A 14929-nucleotide genomic window follows, 5' to 3' on the forward strand; every position below is an offset into this window, starting at 1 on the left:
TATCCCGTTCAAGTTTCACACTAAACTTGTTCAATTAATTCTTCAGGTTATTACGGTCGTGTAGATACCGAATATGTGTAGGTTTTTTGTTTATATGTAATGTAGGGGCAATACAATATATTTTATGCAAAATAATGACTTTTTGGGGGAATTTCTTTTTATCTTATTAAGGGATAACTTTACTTCCAACTTTAGTTTTTACTTATAATGCATTAGCATACTCCTGTATGCTAAGACATTATACTCCTGTCACTATGACACAGGCTGCTGTTACGGCACACTATGTGCTGTCCTAACAGCAGGCAAACTGAACAGACAGCCCTGGGGTCCTTTCTAGGTCCCCAGGGCTGACTGCACAGGGATTCCCGGGTCTTTGATCACGTCACCGGGTTTCCGATGATGAGATCAAAGAGGGGAGTACCCTTTGATAATGCCGCGGTCACGGACCGCGGTGATCAAAGTGTTAAACAGCTGGGGTCCGAATGTTTTCCGACCCCAGCTGTATTTAGCAGGCTGCTCTAAGATCAGGAGCTTTAAGTTACAGCTCCTGCTTAGAGGATGAGCGCTCACAGGAGCGCTCATCAGCCTCTTCTACAGAGACGCCAAAAGACGTCGCTGTAGACGTTGCCTAGAACTATACAGATGCATTGGCTGTTTTGCCAAACATCTTCAAGCAGACTGAATCCAGTATGCCATCTCTGCTAGAAAAGGGGACAGGTCTTATTTCGGTGTTCTGGGGAACCCGTGAGGTTGTAAGGAACTCTACAATAGACTATAATGGAGATTGTCTGTACATGTGCTGTCAAACTCTCCTGTCCTTCCCGGTCCTCTCGGTTCTGACGTGTACAACAGAGGACCAGCTACCCATTTTGTTAATAGGAACAAGAGGTCACAATAGAACTGAAGGTAATGGGGAAAGGGTTCCATGAAAAGCTGCTCTATCATATAGGTGCCTTTAATCTGACAGTCCACATCAAGCCACTTGAGGACAGTCTAATCTTTTCTTCCCATTCGTTCTCGGGTTCCATTTTTTTTATGTATAATTTGGGCCATTAACTGCTCTTCTGGCACTTGGGTGTATGTTTTACTCCATAACGCATTTAGTCTTTCAATTACATAGTGTCCTGCACACATTCTATATGCCCAATGCTAAAGCCATTGAAGTAATCCCCTAACAAAATTAGAATTGGGGTCTCCTACCTTTTTTAACATGCATTATATAGAACTGTCAGAATGAAAACGGGCTACATTTTCATCCACGCAGGGCCCTATAAAGCAACTTAAAAAAGCTTCACATTGAGCTTGAAAGTCATCTTTCAAGTTGTCGTCCTCAACATTTGGAACATTTTTCTTCATCAATCTTGTAGGTTACATTGAGCATGCCTGGCTACTACACAATTATACATAACTTGGCACAAAGCGAGTACATTTACACTAACAGAATGAGGGGTTGTCCGAATACACACTTGTAATACGGAGATGATGGAAGTATCATTAAAAAAAAGTTTTTTTTTTGTATAATAGAACCAATAATATTGTCCAAGACATTATGTAAGGCTGTGCTTGCTTTGCAGTAGCAAAACATATTTTAATTTCAACACTTTTTATGATGAATGGTGCATTGTTTGGATAAAACTCAATGGTACCACTAATTACGGCTGCATTTATATGAGTCTTGTAGCAAAACGAAGAACACATGATCTCATGGTACATACCCTTTCTTCGAGTTAAACCTTGGTCTGTTTCCACTTTTCTTGTGGACAACATTAATCGCTCCATTTTCATATCGGACGCCATCCAGTCTTCGATACAAACAAATGTAATAAATACAAGTAAAATGAAGGGCAAACCAAAATGAAAACCATATTAGCGACCATCTTTCTGACCTCTTCCACAATAGGAAGGGTTAACAAGTGCTCTTCACACTAAAAAATCTAATTTCACAAAGAAAAGGCAGAAGTCCTAAGGAAAAGCCAGATGTGGCGGTTTAGCGGGGCGGTCTCCGCACCGCTAACCTGCAGAAATTTACAATACAATTATAGAACATATAAATTATTATTTAACCAATGTGTATTTTAGTCTAAATCGCTTGTTAATAACAACTGACAGTAATTGAAAGGACAAGATTTGAAGGTCAGCAGCTTTTAAAGCCTATGTTCACATTTGAATATTATTTTACAAGGTATATATAGATAGAATCTACATAAAGAGTCAAAGCGATTGTTCAATGCCCTGACGGATGCCATTTTTATTATTTTATAACATGATGAAGTGCAAGACCTCCTTATTAGCTAAACCCAGCCTTTGTTTTTTCTCTGAAACCACCTAGAAAACACATGGTTTTGAACAAGTTCCGATCTTCCGTCTGTGAAGCCTCTTAGACCCCCACTGATCTCTACATAAAATTGGTTGGGATGACTTGACCATCATGCCCCTTCAGCTCACATAGTCCTAGATCTGCTTCACTCTGGAATAATCACAATGGGAAATGTGAAGCCAACACCAGCCTAATAGGCCACTTTTACGTGGCAGTATTTTGATCAATATTTGAATGACAAAACTAGGAGTCTAAAACGCAGAAGAGGAGCAAATCTTTCCATTATACTTCTTCTCGTGTAGGTCCCACTCCTGGTTTAGGCTTCCAAACACTAATGCAAATCCTGCTGTGTAAAAGTGGCCTAAAGGTTATGTTCTAGCGACGGGCGGTGCTACTCCACGTCTCTATGACTTCTCAAAGGATAGAAATTTGTGCACAAATAGCAAAAGAGAACTTTACAAACCTTGAACTCAGACTACTCATCCCAAATTTCTTGGCCAGATTTTGCAGCATTTTGACAGGGCTCGTTTCCTCGCTCACATATTTGCTTTTCTTGGAAGGCTTCATCTTGCCTTTCTTCTTTTCATTGTCTGCACAGATTTGGTTGTTCCTGTAGACCTCATAGGCAGACTTGGCTTTAACATCTTCATGAAAACGTATCTTCTGAAAATCTGAGATGATGGTATTTTGATTTTCCTCTATTTTTTCTTTTTGAGTGCATCTTGGCTTGTGACCATGGACTAACATATCACATGTGTCGGTGTAGACAAATTGCAAGATGTAGCAGAACAGAACAGGAGACACTTTTTCAAGGACAAATAGGTCACATCCAGCCGAATCCTCCCCATTTTGATAAATATCTAGAAAGTCAGCCTGGTTGCTGTCCGCAGAAATAAAGAGTTTCCGGAAGAAGTCACATTTCATGGCCAGAATGTACCTATGTGCTGGGAAAGCTTTGGAACCTAAGAAAAACGTCACATCATGGATGGAGTCCATCTCATCTACTTCTTTAAGCAGTTTCTCAAAATCTTCTACAATAATGGATGAAGACACAACTGGGATCTCAAAAAGGCTACGAGACAAAAATAAATAAATTATGTATTCTTGCCAGAGCTTATTGTTAGTTTATGCAAATAAAATAAATACTACAACAATTCGACAAAGTTATAAGCAAGCCAATGACTGGGATGATGTGTCATGCCGTGACTAGTATTTATAGGAGAGGCCGTGTTCACACAGTGGACGCAGAGTTGCAACAGTGGACAATTATTTTTCCCATGCAAAGCGTGAATGAGAGTTTTAGAAATCCCCCTGAAATTTATGTAACATCTGGACACGGTTTTCAAACTACATAAAAATGCAAAGCTGGACTATTATTAGGGTAGTGCTGAAAAATTTTCTGTCCACATATATAAACCAAAGATTTTTCTTGGATGATTACATTCTAGACATAGCACAAGGCGATATTTACTAGAATATTCAACTACTACAAACTCTCTTACAATAAAAATAGGCCTATGTCAATGTGAGAATCAGTGTCATGGCCTGTGAAATGAAGAGATATGTATGAGTCAAACAAACACATACAAGACATCTGCACAGAGGATAGACAGACTCTTGCAGCACAAACTATCCAAAGAGTTTATTCTACATTCTTGTGAGAAGGCATTTTTCAGTACAACCCTATGGTTAGACAGATCAGTACTGTTTAATGTTTATAAAAGATGGCTTGACCATTGTACTTAAAGGAATAGTGTCACGAAAAAAAAAATGTTTACATCAGTTTGATGTTAGTGCTTTATTAAAAACTTTTATATTTATTTGTGTGTTTGTGTTTATTTTTTAACTTTTTCTTCCCTATAGGGGCTGCCATTTTTTTTTCCATTTCTGTATGTGTCGATTAACGACACATACAGACATGGAATACGGCAGCTACAGTCCCATAGTGAATGCGAACGGGAGCCGTTCCATCCACTATGGTGTACGCCGTCTGTGTGGGAACGGCGCATGCGCCGCTCCCACACAGTCCAAGTTGAACTGTGCGCCGTCCGGCGCCATTTTCCTGTAGACCGGAAGTCGCGGCCGGACAGTAAGAATACTACTTCCGGTCGCGGCTTCCGGACTTGTGCACTTGGAGCAGCGGCAGCAGACGGAGCGGATGGATGGACCGGAGGGAGCGGTGGCGACTGGAGCAGGTAAGTGATTTCTGTGTATGTAAGTGTTTTACTGTGTATTTACTAGTGTATGTAAACCTACTACACTGTGTGTTAGCTCAAAAAATGGCGACACACAGTGTAGGAGGTTAGACCGTTCAATCCCCTCGTTTCTCCCGCCACTAGCCAGGATAAAGGAGGGGGGGATTCTGAGAGCTCACTAGAGCGAGTGAGTTTTCCCAAATTTTGCAGCATAAAGCAATGTGGTTGCTTTACCACATGCAAAGCTGCAATTTTGGGAATTGCTCCATCTAGTGACCAGCACTGGGAAATATTATAAATTAGAATCTAATTTATAATATTTCCTGACTCGTGAAAAAATAAAAAAAATTAGAACAATGTTTAATCATTTATACACTAACTGTTTAACTAAAAAAAAAACATTTTTTTCTAGCAACACATTACCTTTAAAGAGGCTCTGTCACCAGATTATCAAATCACTATCTCCTATTGAATGTGATCGGCGCTGAAATGTAGATAACAGCAAAGTTGTTTTTTTTTTTTAAAAACTATCATTTTTGCCCAAGTTATGAGCAATTTTATATTTTTGCAAATTAGCTTTTCAATGGACAACTGGGCGTGTTTTCCCGTATTTCCAACTGGGCGTGTATTGTGTTTTTACCAACTGGGCGTGTATTGTGTTCTTACCAACTGGGCGTGTATTGTGTTCTTACCAACTGGGCAGTGAATAGAAGTGCATGATGCTGACGAATCAGTATCATACACTTCTCATCGTTCCCACCCACGTCTTTCACTAAAGACACACAGCGTGACGTCACCCACAGGTCCTTCAACCTTGTAGTCAGACAAAGAAGATACATCAGCTCCAGGCGTCCAAAAGGTTAATATGCTCGTCTCTAGGGAGTTTACTATGCTTACCTGCACATGGTGATGCTGCTGCAAATTCAACTGGAGCTGATGTGTCTTCTCTCTTCCGACGCCAAGGTTGAAGGACCGGTGGGTGACGTCATCATTCCCAGCCAGCTTCTTTCACTGCAGACACTGGGAATGATGACATCACCCACAGGTCCTTCAACCTTGACGTCGGAAGAGAGAAGACACATCAGCTCCAGTTGAATTTGCAGCAGCATCACCATGTGCAGGTAAGCATAGTAAACTCCCTAGAGACGAGCATATTAACCTTTTGGACGCCTGGAGCTGATGTATCTTCTTTGTCTGACTACAAGGTTGAAGGACCTGTGGGTGACGTCACGCTGTGTGTCTTTAGTGAAAGAAGCTGGGTGGGAACGATGAGAAGTGTATGATGCTGATTTGTCAGCGTCATACACTTCTATTCACAACGCCCAGTTGGTAAAAACACAATACACGGCCAGTTGGTAATACGAGAAAACACGCCCAGTTGTCCATTGAAAAGCCATTTGCATAAATATAAAATTGCTCATAACTTGGGCAAAAATGATTGTTTTTTAAAAAAAAAAACAACTTTGCTGTTATCTAAATTGCAGCGCTGATCACATTCAATAGATCGGGATTTGATCATCTAGTGACAGAGCCTCTTTAAAGAGGCTCTGTCACCAGATTATAAGTGCCCTATCTCCTACATAATCTGATCGGTGCTGCAATGTAGGTAACAGTGGTTTTTATTTTGAAAAACGAAATCATTTTTGAGCAAGTTATGAGCAATTTTAGATTTATGCTAATTAGTTTCTTAATAGACAACTGGGTGTGTTTTTACTTTTTACCAACTGGGCGTTGTAAAGAGGAGTGTATGAGGCTGACCAATCAGTGACCAATCAGCGTCCTGCACTTCTCATTGTTCCAGCCCAGCTTCTTTCACTGCACAATCGCAGTGTAACAATGGGCTGGAACAATGAGAAGTGTATGATGCGGATTGGTCACTGATTGGTCAGCCTCATACACTCCTCTGTACAACACCCAGTTGGTAAAAAGTAAAAACACGCCCAGTTGTCTATTAAGAAACTAATTACCATAAATCTAAATTGCTCAAAAATGATTGTTTTTCAAAATAAAAACCACTGCTGTTATCTACATTACAGCGCCGATCAGATTATGTAGGAGATAGGGCGCTTATAATCTGGTGACAGAGCCTCTTTAACAAGCACTTTTTTACATTTTGTGTCTCCCTTGTTTTCTCACAGATTGTAAGCTCTTGTGAGCAGGGTCCTCACTCCACACTTTTGTCACTATGTAATGTCTGATTTTATCTGTACATGAACCCTCTAAATTGTAAAGTAATGCGGAATATGTTATGGTGCGCTATATAAAGATTATTATAATTATACACAATATAATTTACATTTTATTTCTATTAATTCTAAAGAATTCTCTTGTTCAATAGCTTTTAAATAAAAATCACCTGGTTTTTGGGTCTGACTGCAATACTGCAAAGTTACATCCATTGGGATCGGTTGTCACACTAACCGCCCTGTGGACAAAAGCAAGCTTCTGTAGACAAATCCTTTCATACACACTGTGGGTATCAGATTGAACAGAATCTGATATCAAGTGATCTGGAGAGAGGAAAAAAATACGGCATTCATAACCAATTTACTGACAAAAAAAAAAGTACAAAATATGCACAAACAGTAAAAATAACAGCTTGTGTTGGTATCAGAAGACTCAATTTAAAAAATGTGGCTACTCAAAGTGGAGCTCACACAATAAACATGTATCACCTATCTACATTATAAATGTTAGATAAGCTGGGGGGCCCCAGGATCACAAATATGAGAGTCCCGAGGGTGACACACGTCTTAAGACAATTATACTAGGAAATATTTTAAGCAATTCCGTAACTTTAAGCTAGTAGGAATATTCCACTTCACCCTTTTTCTTGATGGTCGTTAAGGGTACTTACATATGCCACAGTGCCGCCTCTTCACACCGCTGTAACAGAAGCCCGCTCTAGCAAGCACCCAGTGTTGGCTAGAGCGGGTGTCGGGCTGTCTAATGACAGCCAGGCACCTGTTCTAACGGGTGGGATTGAAGTTAGCTTCGATTCCGCAACTGCGGCATCTCAGTTGTTTTAGAAGGAGGGGTATCCCATGACGATGGTTTCTAGGCCCCCAGGTCTGCCGTCAGTGTATGCCTATTAGGCCCTGCCAGAGCCAAATAAAATGCCTGTCAATTTTACAGTGACCGGCATAATATGCTGCAGTATAGAAGTATTGCAGTGTATTATAAAAGCAATCAAATTATCGCGCAGTAAAGACCTATAGTGGGACAAAATAATTTTTTTTTTTTAAATAAAACTTAAAGAAAAAATCCCAAGTTAAAAAAAAAAAATAATAATAAAAACCCACTTTTCCCCCCCCCTTGCAAAATATTTTATTATGAAAAATCCCAAAAAGTTGTATGAACCCTAAATAGGTGCCACTAAAACTACCAGTCGTCGCACAAAAAAATAAGCCCTCATGCAACTACGTGGCTGGAAATATTAATAAGTTATGGCTCAAGGAATTTGGCAACACAAAAACACTTTTTTTTTTATTTTTTTTAAAAAGGTGTTTTTTATTGTGCAAAAGTAGAAAAATAAAGAAATATAAAAATTGGGTATTGCCGTAATTGTAATGGCCTGCAGAATAAAGTCATTAGGTTATTTATACCACATGGTAAATGCCGTGAATTTAAAGTGAACCTTTCACCAGCCCATACATGTGCAGCTGAGGGCACCATGAAATAGGCAGGGCTGCACAAACCTTGTGTCACTTTAAACTAAGCATGCGCACACGCTCTCATTCTGTCTTCAGCTCTCAGCAGACCAGGACGACAAGACTGTTTGATCTCGCGAGATAAATCACACAGCAAAAGCCGCTCCGACACTCTCCGTAGTTGATTGGACAGTGTCAGAGTGCTAAGTATCATGCTCCCCCTGACATTTACAACAATAGAAAAGCCCCATTGACAGATCAGGGGGTTATTTACATAATCGGGTGCCAAATATAAGAGCACCGATATCTAAATAACAGAGGAGGCTAGAAACAGTTTAAAGTGACACAAGGTTTGTGAAGCCCTGCCTATTACATGGTGCACTCAGCGGCACATGTATGGGCTGGAGAAACGTTCTCTTTAAGACGCCAAAAAGAATAGTGAAATTAGTTGGATTTTTTTTCCTACTACCAGACAAAAAAAGTGAATACATGTTATAATGTATTAGCTATGTACGCCAAAATGGTGGCATTAAAAATCACAACTTGTCCCACAAAAAAAAAACAAGCCCTCACATGGTATGTTTATGTAAAAAAAAAAAAAAAGTTACACCATTTGTAATGTGACAATCAAAAAACTGAAAAACAAAAAACGCTGCGTCATTAAAGGAGTTATCCAACGCAATAAAATTAACTCTATATGAAGTACTTTACTAATATACTGCTTCTTGCTAAAGTGCCCCCGTCCGCGGATTGAGAACACGGTCACCTGTTCCCAGAAGTCCTGTAGTGAACTCAGCAGTGATGACGCAGCGACACGGACCCACGCGACCAAGAGTGTTCTCTGTGTCGGCGAGTCATCAAATTACATGACTGCTAGGGGGCTGGCACAGAGACGCTATTGAGGAAGTAAGCCAGCCCTCCTCTTTCACCCTCTCGGCAGTATACTACCCAGCTCATGCACAATGCGGGCGGGAATAGAGGAGCACAGGGGATAGAAGGGGATGCCGGGAATTGTAGTTTTACAGCACACGCTGAAACTGCAAGTCCCACCTCATTACCAGAAGAGAACAAGCGGCCCTGGAATTACATCAGGGTGCTACAGGGAACGTAAAATTATGTTTTTGGCCAGTTATAAATTTACTCACCAAAGTTCCACCTTTTCAATGAAGGCATTTTCAAGCAGACTTTGCTTGAGAATGCCTTCATTGAGAAGGTGAAACGTTGCTGTGAACCTTTGGTGAATAAATGTATTACTTTTTCATCTGGAAGTGCTGCTTCTTCATCTTCAGTGATGAACATCTCAATTTTTCCAGTTTTTATTGATATTTACACAGTTTAATGTCTCAAATGTACTTTGAAATGAAAGCAGAGAAGAAATAAACAAGTTGTTAAGATGAATAAAAATAAATGAATTTACTTTGTTTCAACAAATTAAATCTAGATTTTGACTCTTCAATTCAGTCACCCCTAGCTGATGATATAACCGCTTTATAAAATTGAGGCATTCTTTCTACAATTACATTCAGATATTGTTCAGAAATTTCTTCCCAACATAGCTGCAAATGTTCCCCCAAATGCGCTGCACTTGTATGTTGCTTTACATAGTTAGTACAGTTGAAAAAAAAGACACATGTCCATCAAGTTCAACCAAGGGACGGGAAAAGGGAAGGTAAACAATTCTACACATAGGAGCTAATATATTTTTTGGTTCTAGGAAATTATCTAAGCCTTTTTTAAAGCCATCTACTGTCCCTACGGTGACCAGCTCCTGCGGTAGACTATTCCATAGATTCAAGACTGTGTGATGTCTCATGGGAGATCACAGTCTTGTTCAGCTTGTATGCCGAGAGCTAAAGAGTGAGAGCGTGCGCATACTAGAACAGCTTCGAGCTGCGCGTACGCGCACATGCTCTCTCCAGCTCTTGCTGTGACGGCTATCCGGAGCGGATTGGACAGTGTCACAGCGATGTTACACGCTCCCTCGCCAATTACACGCCCCATTGACACTTCAGGGGGTTAATTAAATATATCAGGCACCAAATATAACAGCACCAATATCTAAATAACGGAAAAATGTAAAGTGCAAGTGCCCCAGGGTTTGTACAGCCCTGGCCATTACATGATGCACATGTATGGGCAGGTGAAAGGTTCTCTTTAATTGCCTTTTTCTTGCCATTATTATATCAATGTACTCTGTCCTGAAGAGCAAAACGGTCCAAATCCTGCCCTACAGGGTGTTGTAATGCAGTCTGTTCCAACACTGGTTATATAGAATCAGAGTAATCTCCAAAAGTTGAGACATCTGCTGGAATAGTTTGCATCCAATTTCAAACTATAATTTGCTTTCTGTGCTGATGTCCTTAAAGAGGCTCTGTCACCAGATTTTGCAACCCCTATCTGCTATTGCAGCAGATAGGCGCTGCAATGTAGATTACAGTAATGTTTTTATTTTTAAAAAACGAGTATTTTTGGCCAAGTTATGACCATTTTCGTATTTATGCAAATGAGGCTTGCAAAAGTACAACTGGGCGTGTTGAAAAGTAAAAGTACAACTGGGCGTGTATTATGTGCGTACATCGGGGCGTGTTTACTACTTTTACTAGCTGGGCGTTCTGATGAGAAGTATCATCCACTTCTCTTCAGAACGCCCAGCTTCTGGCAGTGCAGATCTGTGACGTCACTCACAGGTCCTGCATCGTGTCGGCACCAGAGGCTACAGTTGATTCTGCAGCAGCATCAGCATTTGCAGATAAGTAGCTACATCGACTTTCCTGCAAACGCCGATGCTGCTGCAGAATCAACTGAAGCCTCTGGTGCCGATGTGTCCTCGCTCGTCTGACACGATGCAGGACCTGTGAGTGACGTCACAGCGTGATCTCTCGAGAACACGGCTGTGTCTGCACTGCCAGAAGCTGGGCGTTCTGAAGAGAAGTGGATGATACTTCTATACACAACGCCCAGCTAGTAAAAGTAGTAAACACGCCCCGATGTACGCACATAATACACGCCCAGTTGTACTTTTGCAAGCCTCATTTGCATAAATACGAAAATGGTCATAACTTGGCCAAAAATGCTCGTTTTTTAAAAATAAAAACGTTACTGTAATCTACATTGCAGCGCCTATCTACTGCAATAGCAGATAGGGGTTGCAAAATCTGGTGACAGAGCCTCTTTAACCCCTTCCCTCTTTGGCCGCTTTTGACCTTCCTGACAGAGCCTCATTTTTCAAATCTGACATGTTTCACTTTATGTGGTAATAACTCCGGAATGCTTTTACCTATCCAAGCGATTCTGAGATTGTTTTCTCGTGACACATTGGACTTTATGTTACTGGCAAAATTTGCCCGATACATTCAGTATTTAATTGTGAAAAACACCAAAATTTAGCGAAAAATTGCAAAAATTTGCATTTTTATCAATTTAAATGTATCTGCTTGTAAGACAGGCAGTTATAACACACAAAAATGTTGCTAACTAACATCCCCCATATGTCTACTTTAGATTGGCATCGTTTTTTGATCATCATTTTATTTTTCTAGGACGTTACAAGGCTTAGAACTTTAGCAGCAATTTCTCACATTTTCAAGAAAATTTCAAAATGCTATTTTTACAGGGGCCAGTTCAGTTGTGAAGTGGCTTTGAGGTCCTTAGATATTAGAAACCCCCAATAAGTCACCCCATTTTAAAAACTGCACCCCTCAAAGTATTCAAAACAGCATTTAGAAAGTTTCTTAACCCTTTAGACATTGCGCAGGAATTAAGGCAAAGTAGAGGTGAAATTTACAAAGTTCATTATTTTTTTCCAGAAATTCATTTTGAATCCATTTTTTTTGTACCACAGAATGTTTTACCCAAGAAATGCAACTCAATATTTATTGCCAAGATTCTGCAGTTTTAGGAAATATCCCACATATGGCTGTAGTGTGCTACTGGACTGAAGCACCGGCCTCAGAAGCAAAGGAGCACCTGGTGGATTTTGGGCCTCCTTTTTATTAGAATATATTTTAGGCACCATGTCAGCTTTGAACAGGTCTAGTGGAACTAAAACAGTGGAAACCCCCCAAAAGTGACCCCATTTGGGAAACTACACACCTCGAGGAATTTATCTAGGGGTGTAGCAAGCATTTTGACCGGCCAGTTTTTTTGCAAAAATTTTTGGAACTAGGCCATGAAAATGAAAATCTACATTTTTTCAAATAAAATGTAGGTTTAGCTAATTTGTTTTCATTTCCAAAAGAACTAAAGTAGAAAAAGCACCACAACATTTGTAGAGCAATTTCTCCCGAGTAAAACAATACCCCACATGTGGTAATAAACGGTTGTTTGGACACACGGCAGGGCTTAGAATGGAAAGAGCGCCATTTGGCTCTTGGAGCTCAAATTTAGCAGGAATGGTTTGCGTAGGCCATGTCGCATTTGCAAAGCCCCTGAGGTGACAAAACAGTGGAAACCCCCAACAAGTGACCACATTTTGGAAACTATACCCCTCGAGGAATTTATCTAGGGGTGTAGCAAGCATTTTGACAGGCCAGTTTTTTTGCAGAAATTTTTGCAAGTAGGCTGTGAAAATGAAAATCTAAATTTTTTCAAATAAAATGTAAGTTTAGCTAATTTTTTTTCATTTCCACAAGGACTAAAGGAGAAAAAGCACCATAAAATTTGTAAAGAAATTTCTCCCGAGTAAAACAATACCCCACATGTGGTAATAAACGGCTGTTTGGACACACGGCGAGGCTGAGAAGGGAAAGAGCGCCATTTGGCTTTTGGAGCTCAAATTTAGCAGGAATGGTTTGCGGAGGCCATGTCGCATTTGCAAAGCTCCTGAGGGGACAAAACAGTGGAAACCCCCAACAAGTGACCCCATTTTGGAAACTACACCCCATGAGGAAATTATCTAGGGGTACAGTGAGCAGTTTGACCCCACAGGTGTTTTACAGAACTTATTGTAAGTAGGCCGTAAAAATGAAAATCTACATTTTTTCAAAGAAAATGTAGGTTTAGGTTTTTTTTTTTTTCATTTCCACAAGGACTGAAGGAGAAAAAGCACCATAAAATTAGAAAAACAACTTCTCCCGAGTAAAACAATACCCCACATGTGGTCACAAACATCTGTTTGGACACACGGTAGGGCTCAGAATGGAACTAGCACCATTTGGATTTTGGAATGGTTTCTGGGCACCATGTCACATTTGCTGAGCCCCTGTAGTACTAGTACAGTGGAAACACCCCAAAAGTGACTCCATTTGGGAAACTGCACCCCCTGAGGAATCATCTAGGGTATAGTGAAAATTTTGATCCCAAAAGGTTTTTTGCTGAATTAATTAGAATTAAGCCATGAAAATGAAAAATAATTTTTTTTTCCAACAAGATGTAGTTTTAGATAGACATTTTTCATTTTTACAAGGAATAGAGAAGAAAAAGCACCCCAACATTTGTAAAGTAATTTCTCCCGAGTACGGTAACACCCCATATGTGGTTATAATCAGCTGTTTATGTATATGGGAGCATTCAGAAGAAAAGGAGCGGTATTAATCTTTTGGAGCGTAGATTTTGCTGGAATGGTTTGCGGACGCCATGTTGCATTTGCAAAACCCCTGATGTACCAAACAAAAGTGACCTCGTTTTAGAAACTACACCCCTAAAGGCATTTATCAAGGGATGTAGTGAGAATTTAGACTCCACAGGTGTTTTTCAGAAATGAATACGAATATGCAAAGTGAAAATTGCAATTTCTCCACTGATCTGCCCATTCACCGCACAAGATGTTGTGCCCCTAGAGAATCTTACCACATAAATTGTTAAGCGGGTTCTCCCGGGTATGGTAATGCCTTACTTGTGGCCATAAATTGCTGTTTGGGCACACTGTAGGGCTAAGAAGGGAAAGACCGCCATTTTGAGCATGGATTTTGCTTGGTAATGGTTCTGTTTGGGGTTTTGCTGGTATTTCCGTTTATAATGTGGTGGCATATGTAATCTGTGCGGAGTACATCAGGGTATATGTAATCTGTGCGGAGTACATCAGGGTATATGTAATCTGTGCGAAGTACATCAGGGCATAATAAGAGGGTATAATAATGGGGTAAATAATGCAATTATCCATAGATGTGTGTTACGCTGTGAAGCGATCCGTTATGCACAGGCCGGTGTCACACTGATAAACGGTTTTCTTTCTTATCCCCCTTTTGTAACGCTCTGCACCTTTTGGGGACTTTTTCTCCTTTGTAGTTTGGGAAATATTACTGGGAAAGTTTTGCGCTGGTATAATACGGGCACCCTCGCTTACAGCGGATGTGCCATGTCCATTCCCTTTCCTAGTTCCTAAATACTAGGGCCCTGAAACTGAAGGAATGTTCCCCTCCGGCCTGCGCATTGAGATGTTTTTTCATCACCGCATTACTAGTGCCATAACGTTTTTATTTTTCAGTTGATTGAGCGGTGTGTGGGCTTGTTTTTTGCGAGACGGGCTGTAGATTTTATTGGTACCATTTTAGAACACATACGACTTTTTGATCACTTTTTATTTCATTTTTTGGTAAAAGAAATTAACAAAAACAAGCAATTCTGGAATAGTTTTTTATTGTTTTTTTTTATCGGCATCCACAGTGTGCCCTAAATTACATGTTAGCTTTATTCTGCGGGTCGATACGATTACGGCGATACCAAATTTATATTGTTTTTTTTATGTATTGCGGCTTTTGCACAATAAAATCACTTTTTTTATAAAATCATTTGTTTTCTGTGTCGCCATATTCTAAGACCCATAACTT

At 40.1% G+C, this 14929-nt stretch overlaps 1 protein-coding gene across 1 annotated transcript in view; it reads right to left on the bottom strand.

Moving 5' to 3' along the window:
- Positions 1 to 14929, bottom strand: part of IBTK (inhibitor of Bruton tyrosine kinase) — a 52565-nt gene that overhangs the window by 23004 nt on the left and 14632 nt on the right. The window contains exons 11-13 of the mRNA XM_075862070.1: positions 6869 to 7022; positions 2781 to 3389; positions 1716 to 1802 (exon numbers count right to left, since the gene is read on the bottom strand). Of these exons, the coding sequence (XP_075718185.1) occupies positions 1716 to 1802; positions 2781 to 3389; positions 6869 to 7022 (850 nt within the window). The remainder of the gene's footprint in view (positions 1 to 1715; positions 1803 to 2780; positions 3390 to 6868; positions 7023 to 14929) is intronic.

Source organism: Rhinoderma darwinii, chromosome 4 (genome assembly GCF_050947455.1).
Source record: "Rhinoderma darwinii isolate aRhiDar2 chromosome 4, aRhiDar2.hap1, whole genome shotgun sequence".
NCBI classification, from domain to species: domain Eukaryota; kingdom Metazoa; phylum Chordata; class Amphibia; order Anura; family Rhinodermatidae; genus Rhinoderma; species Rhinoderma darwinii.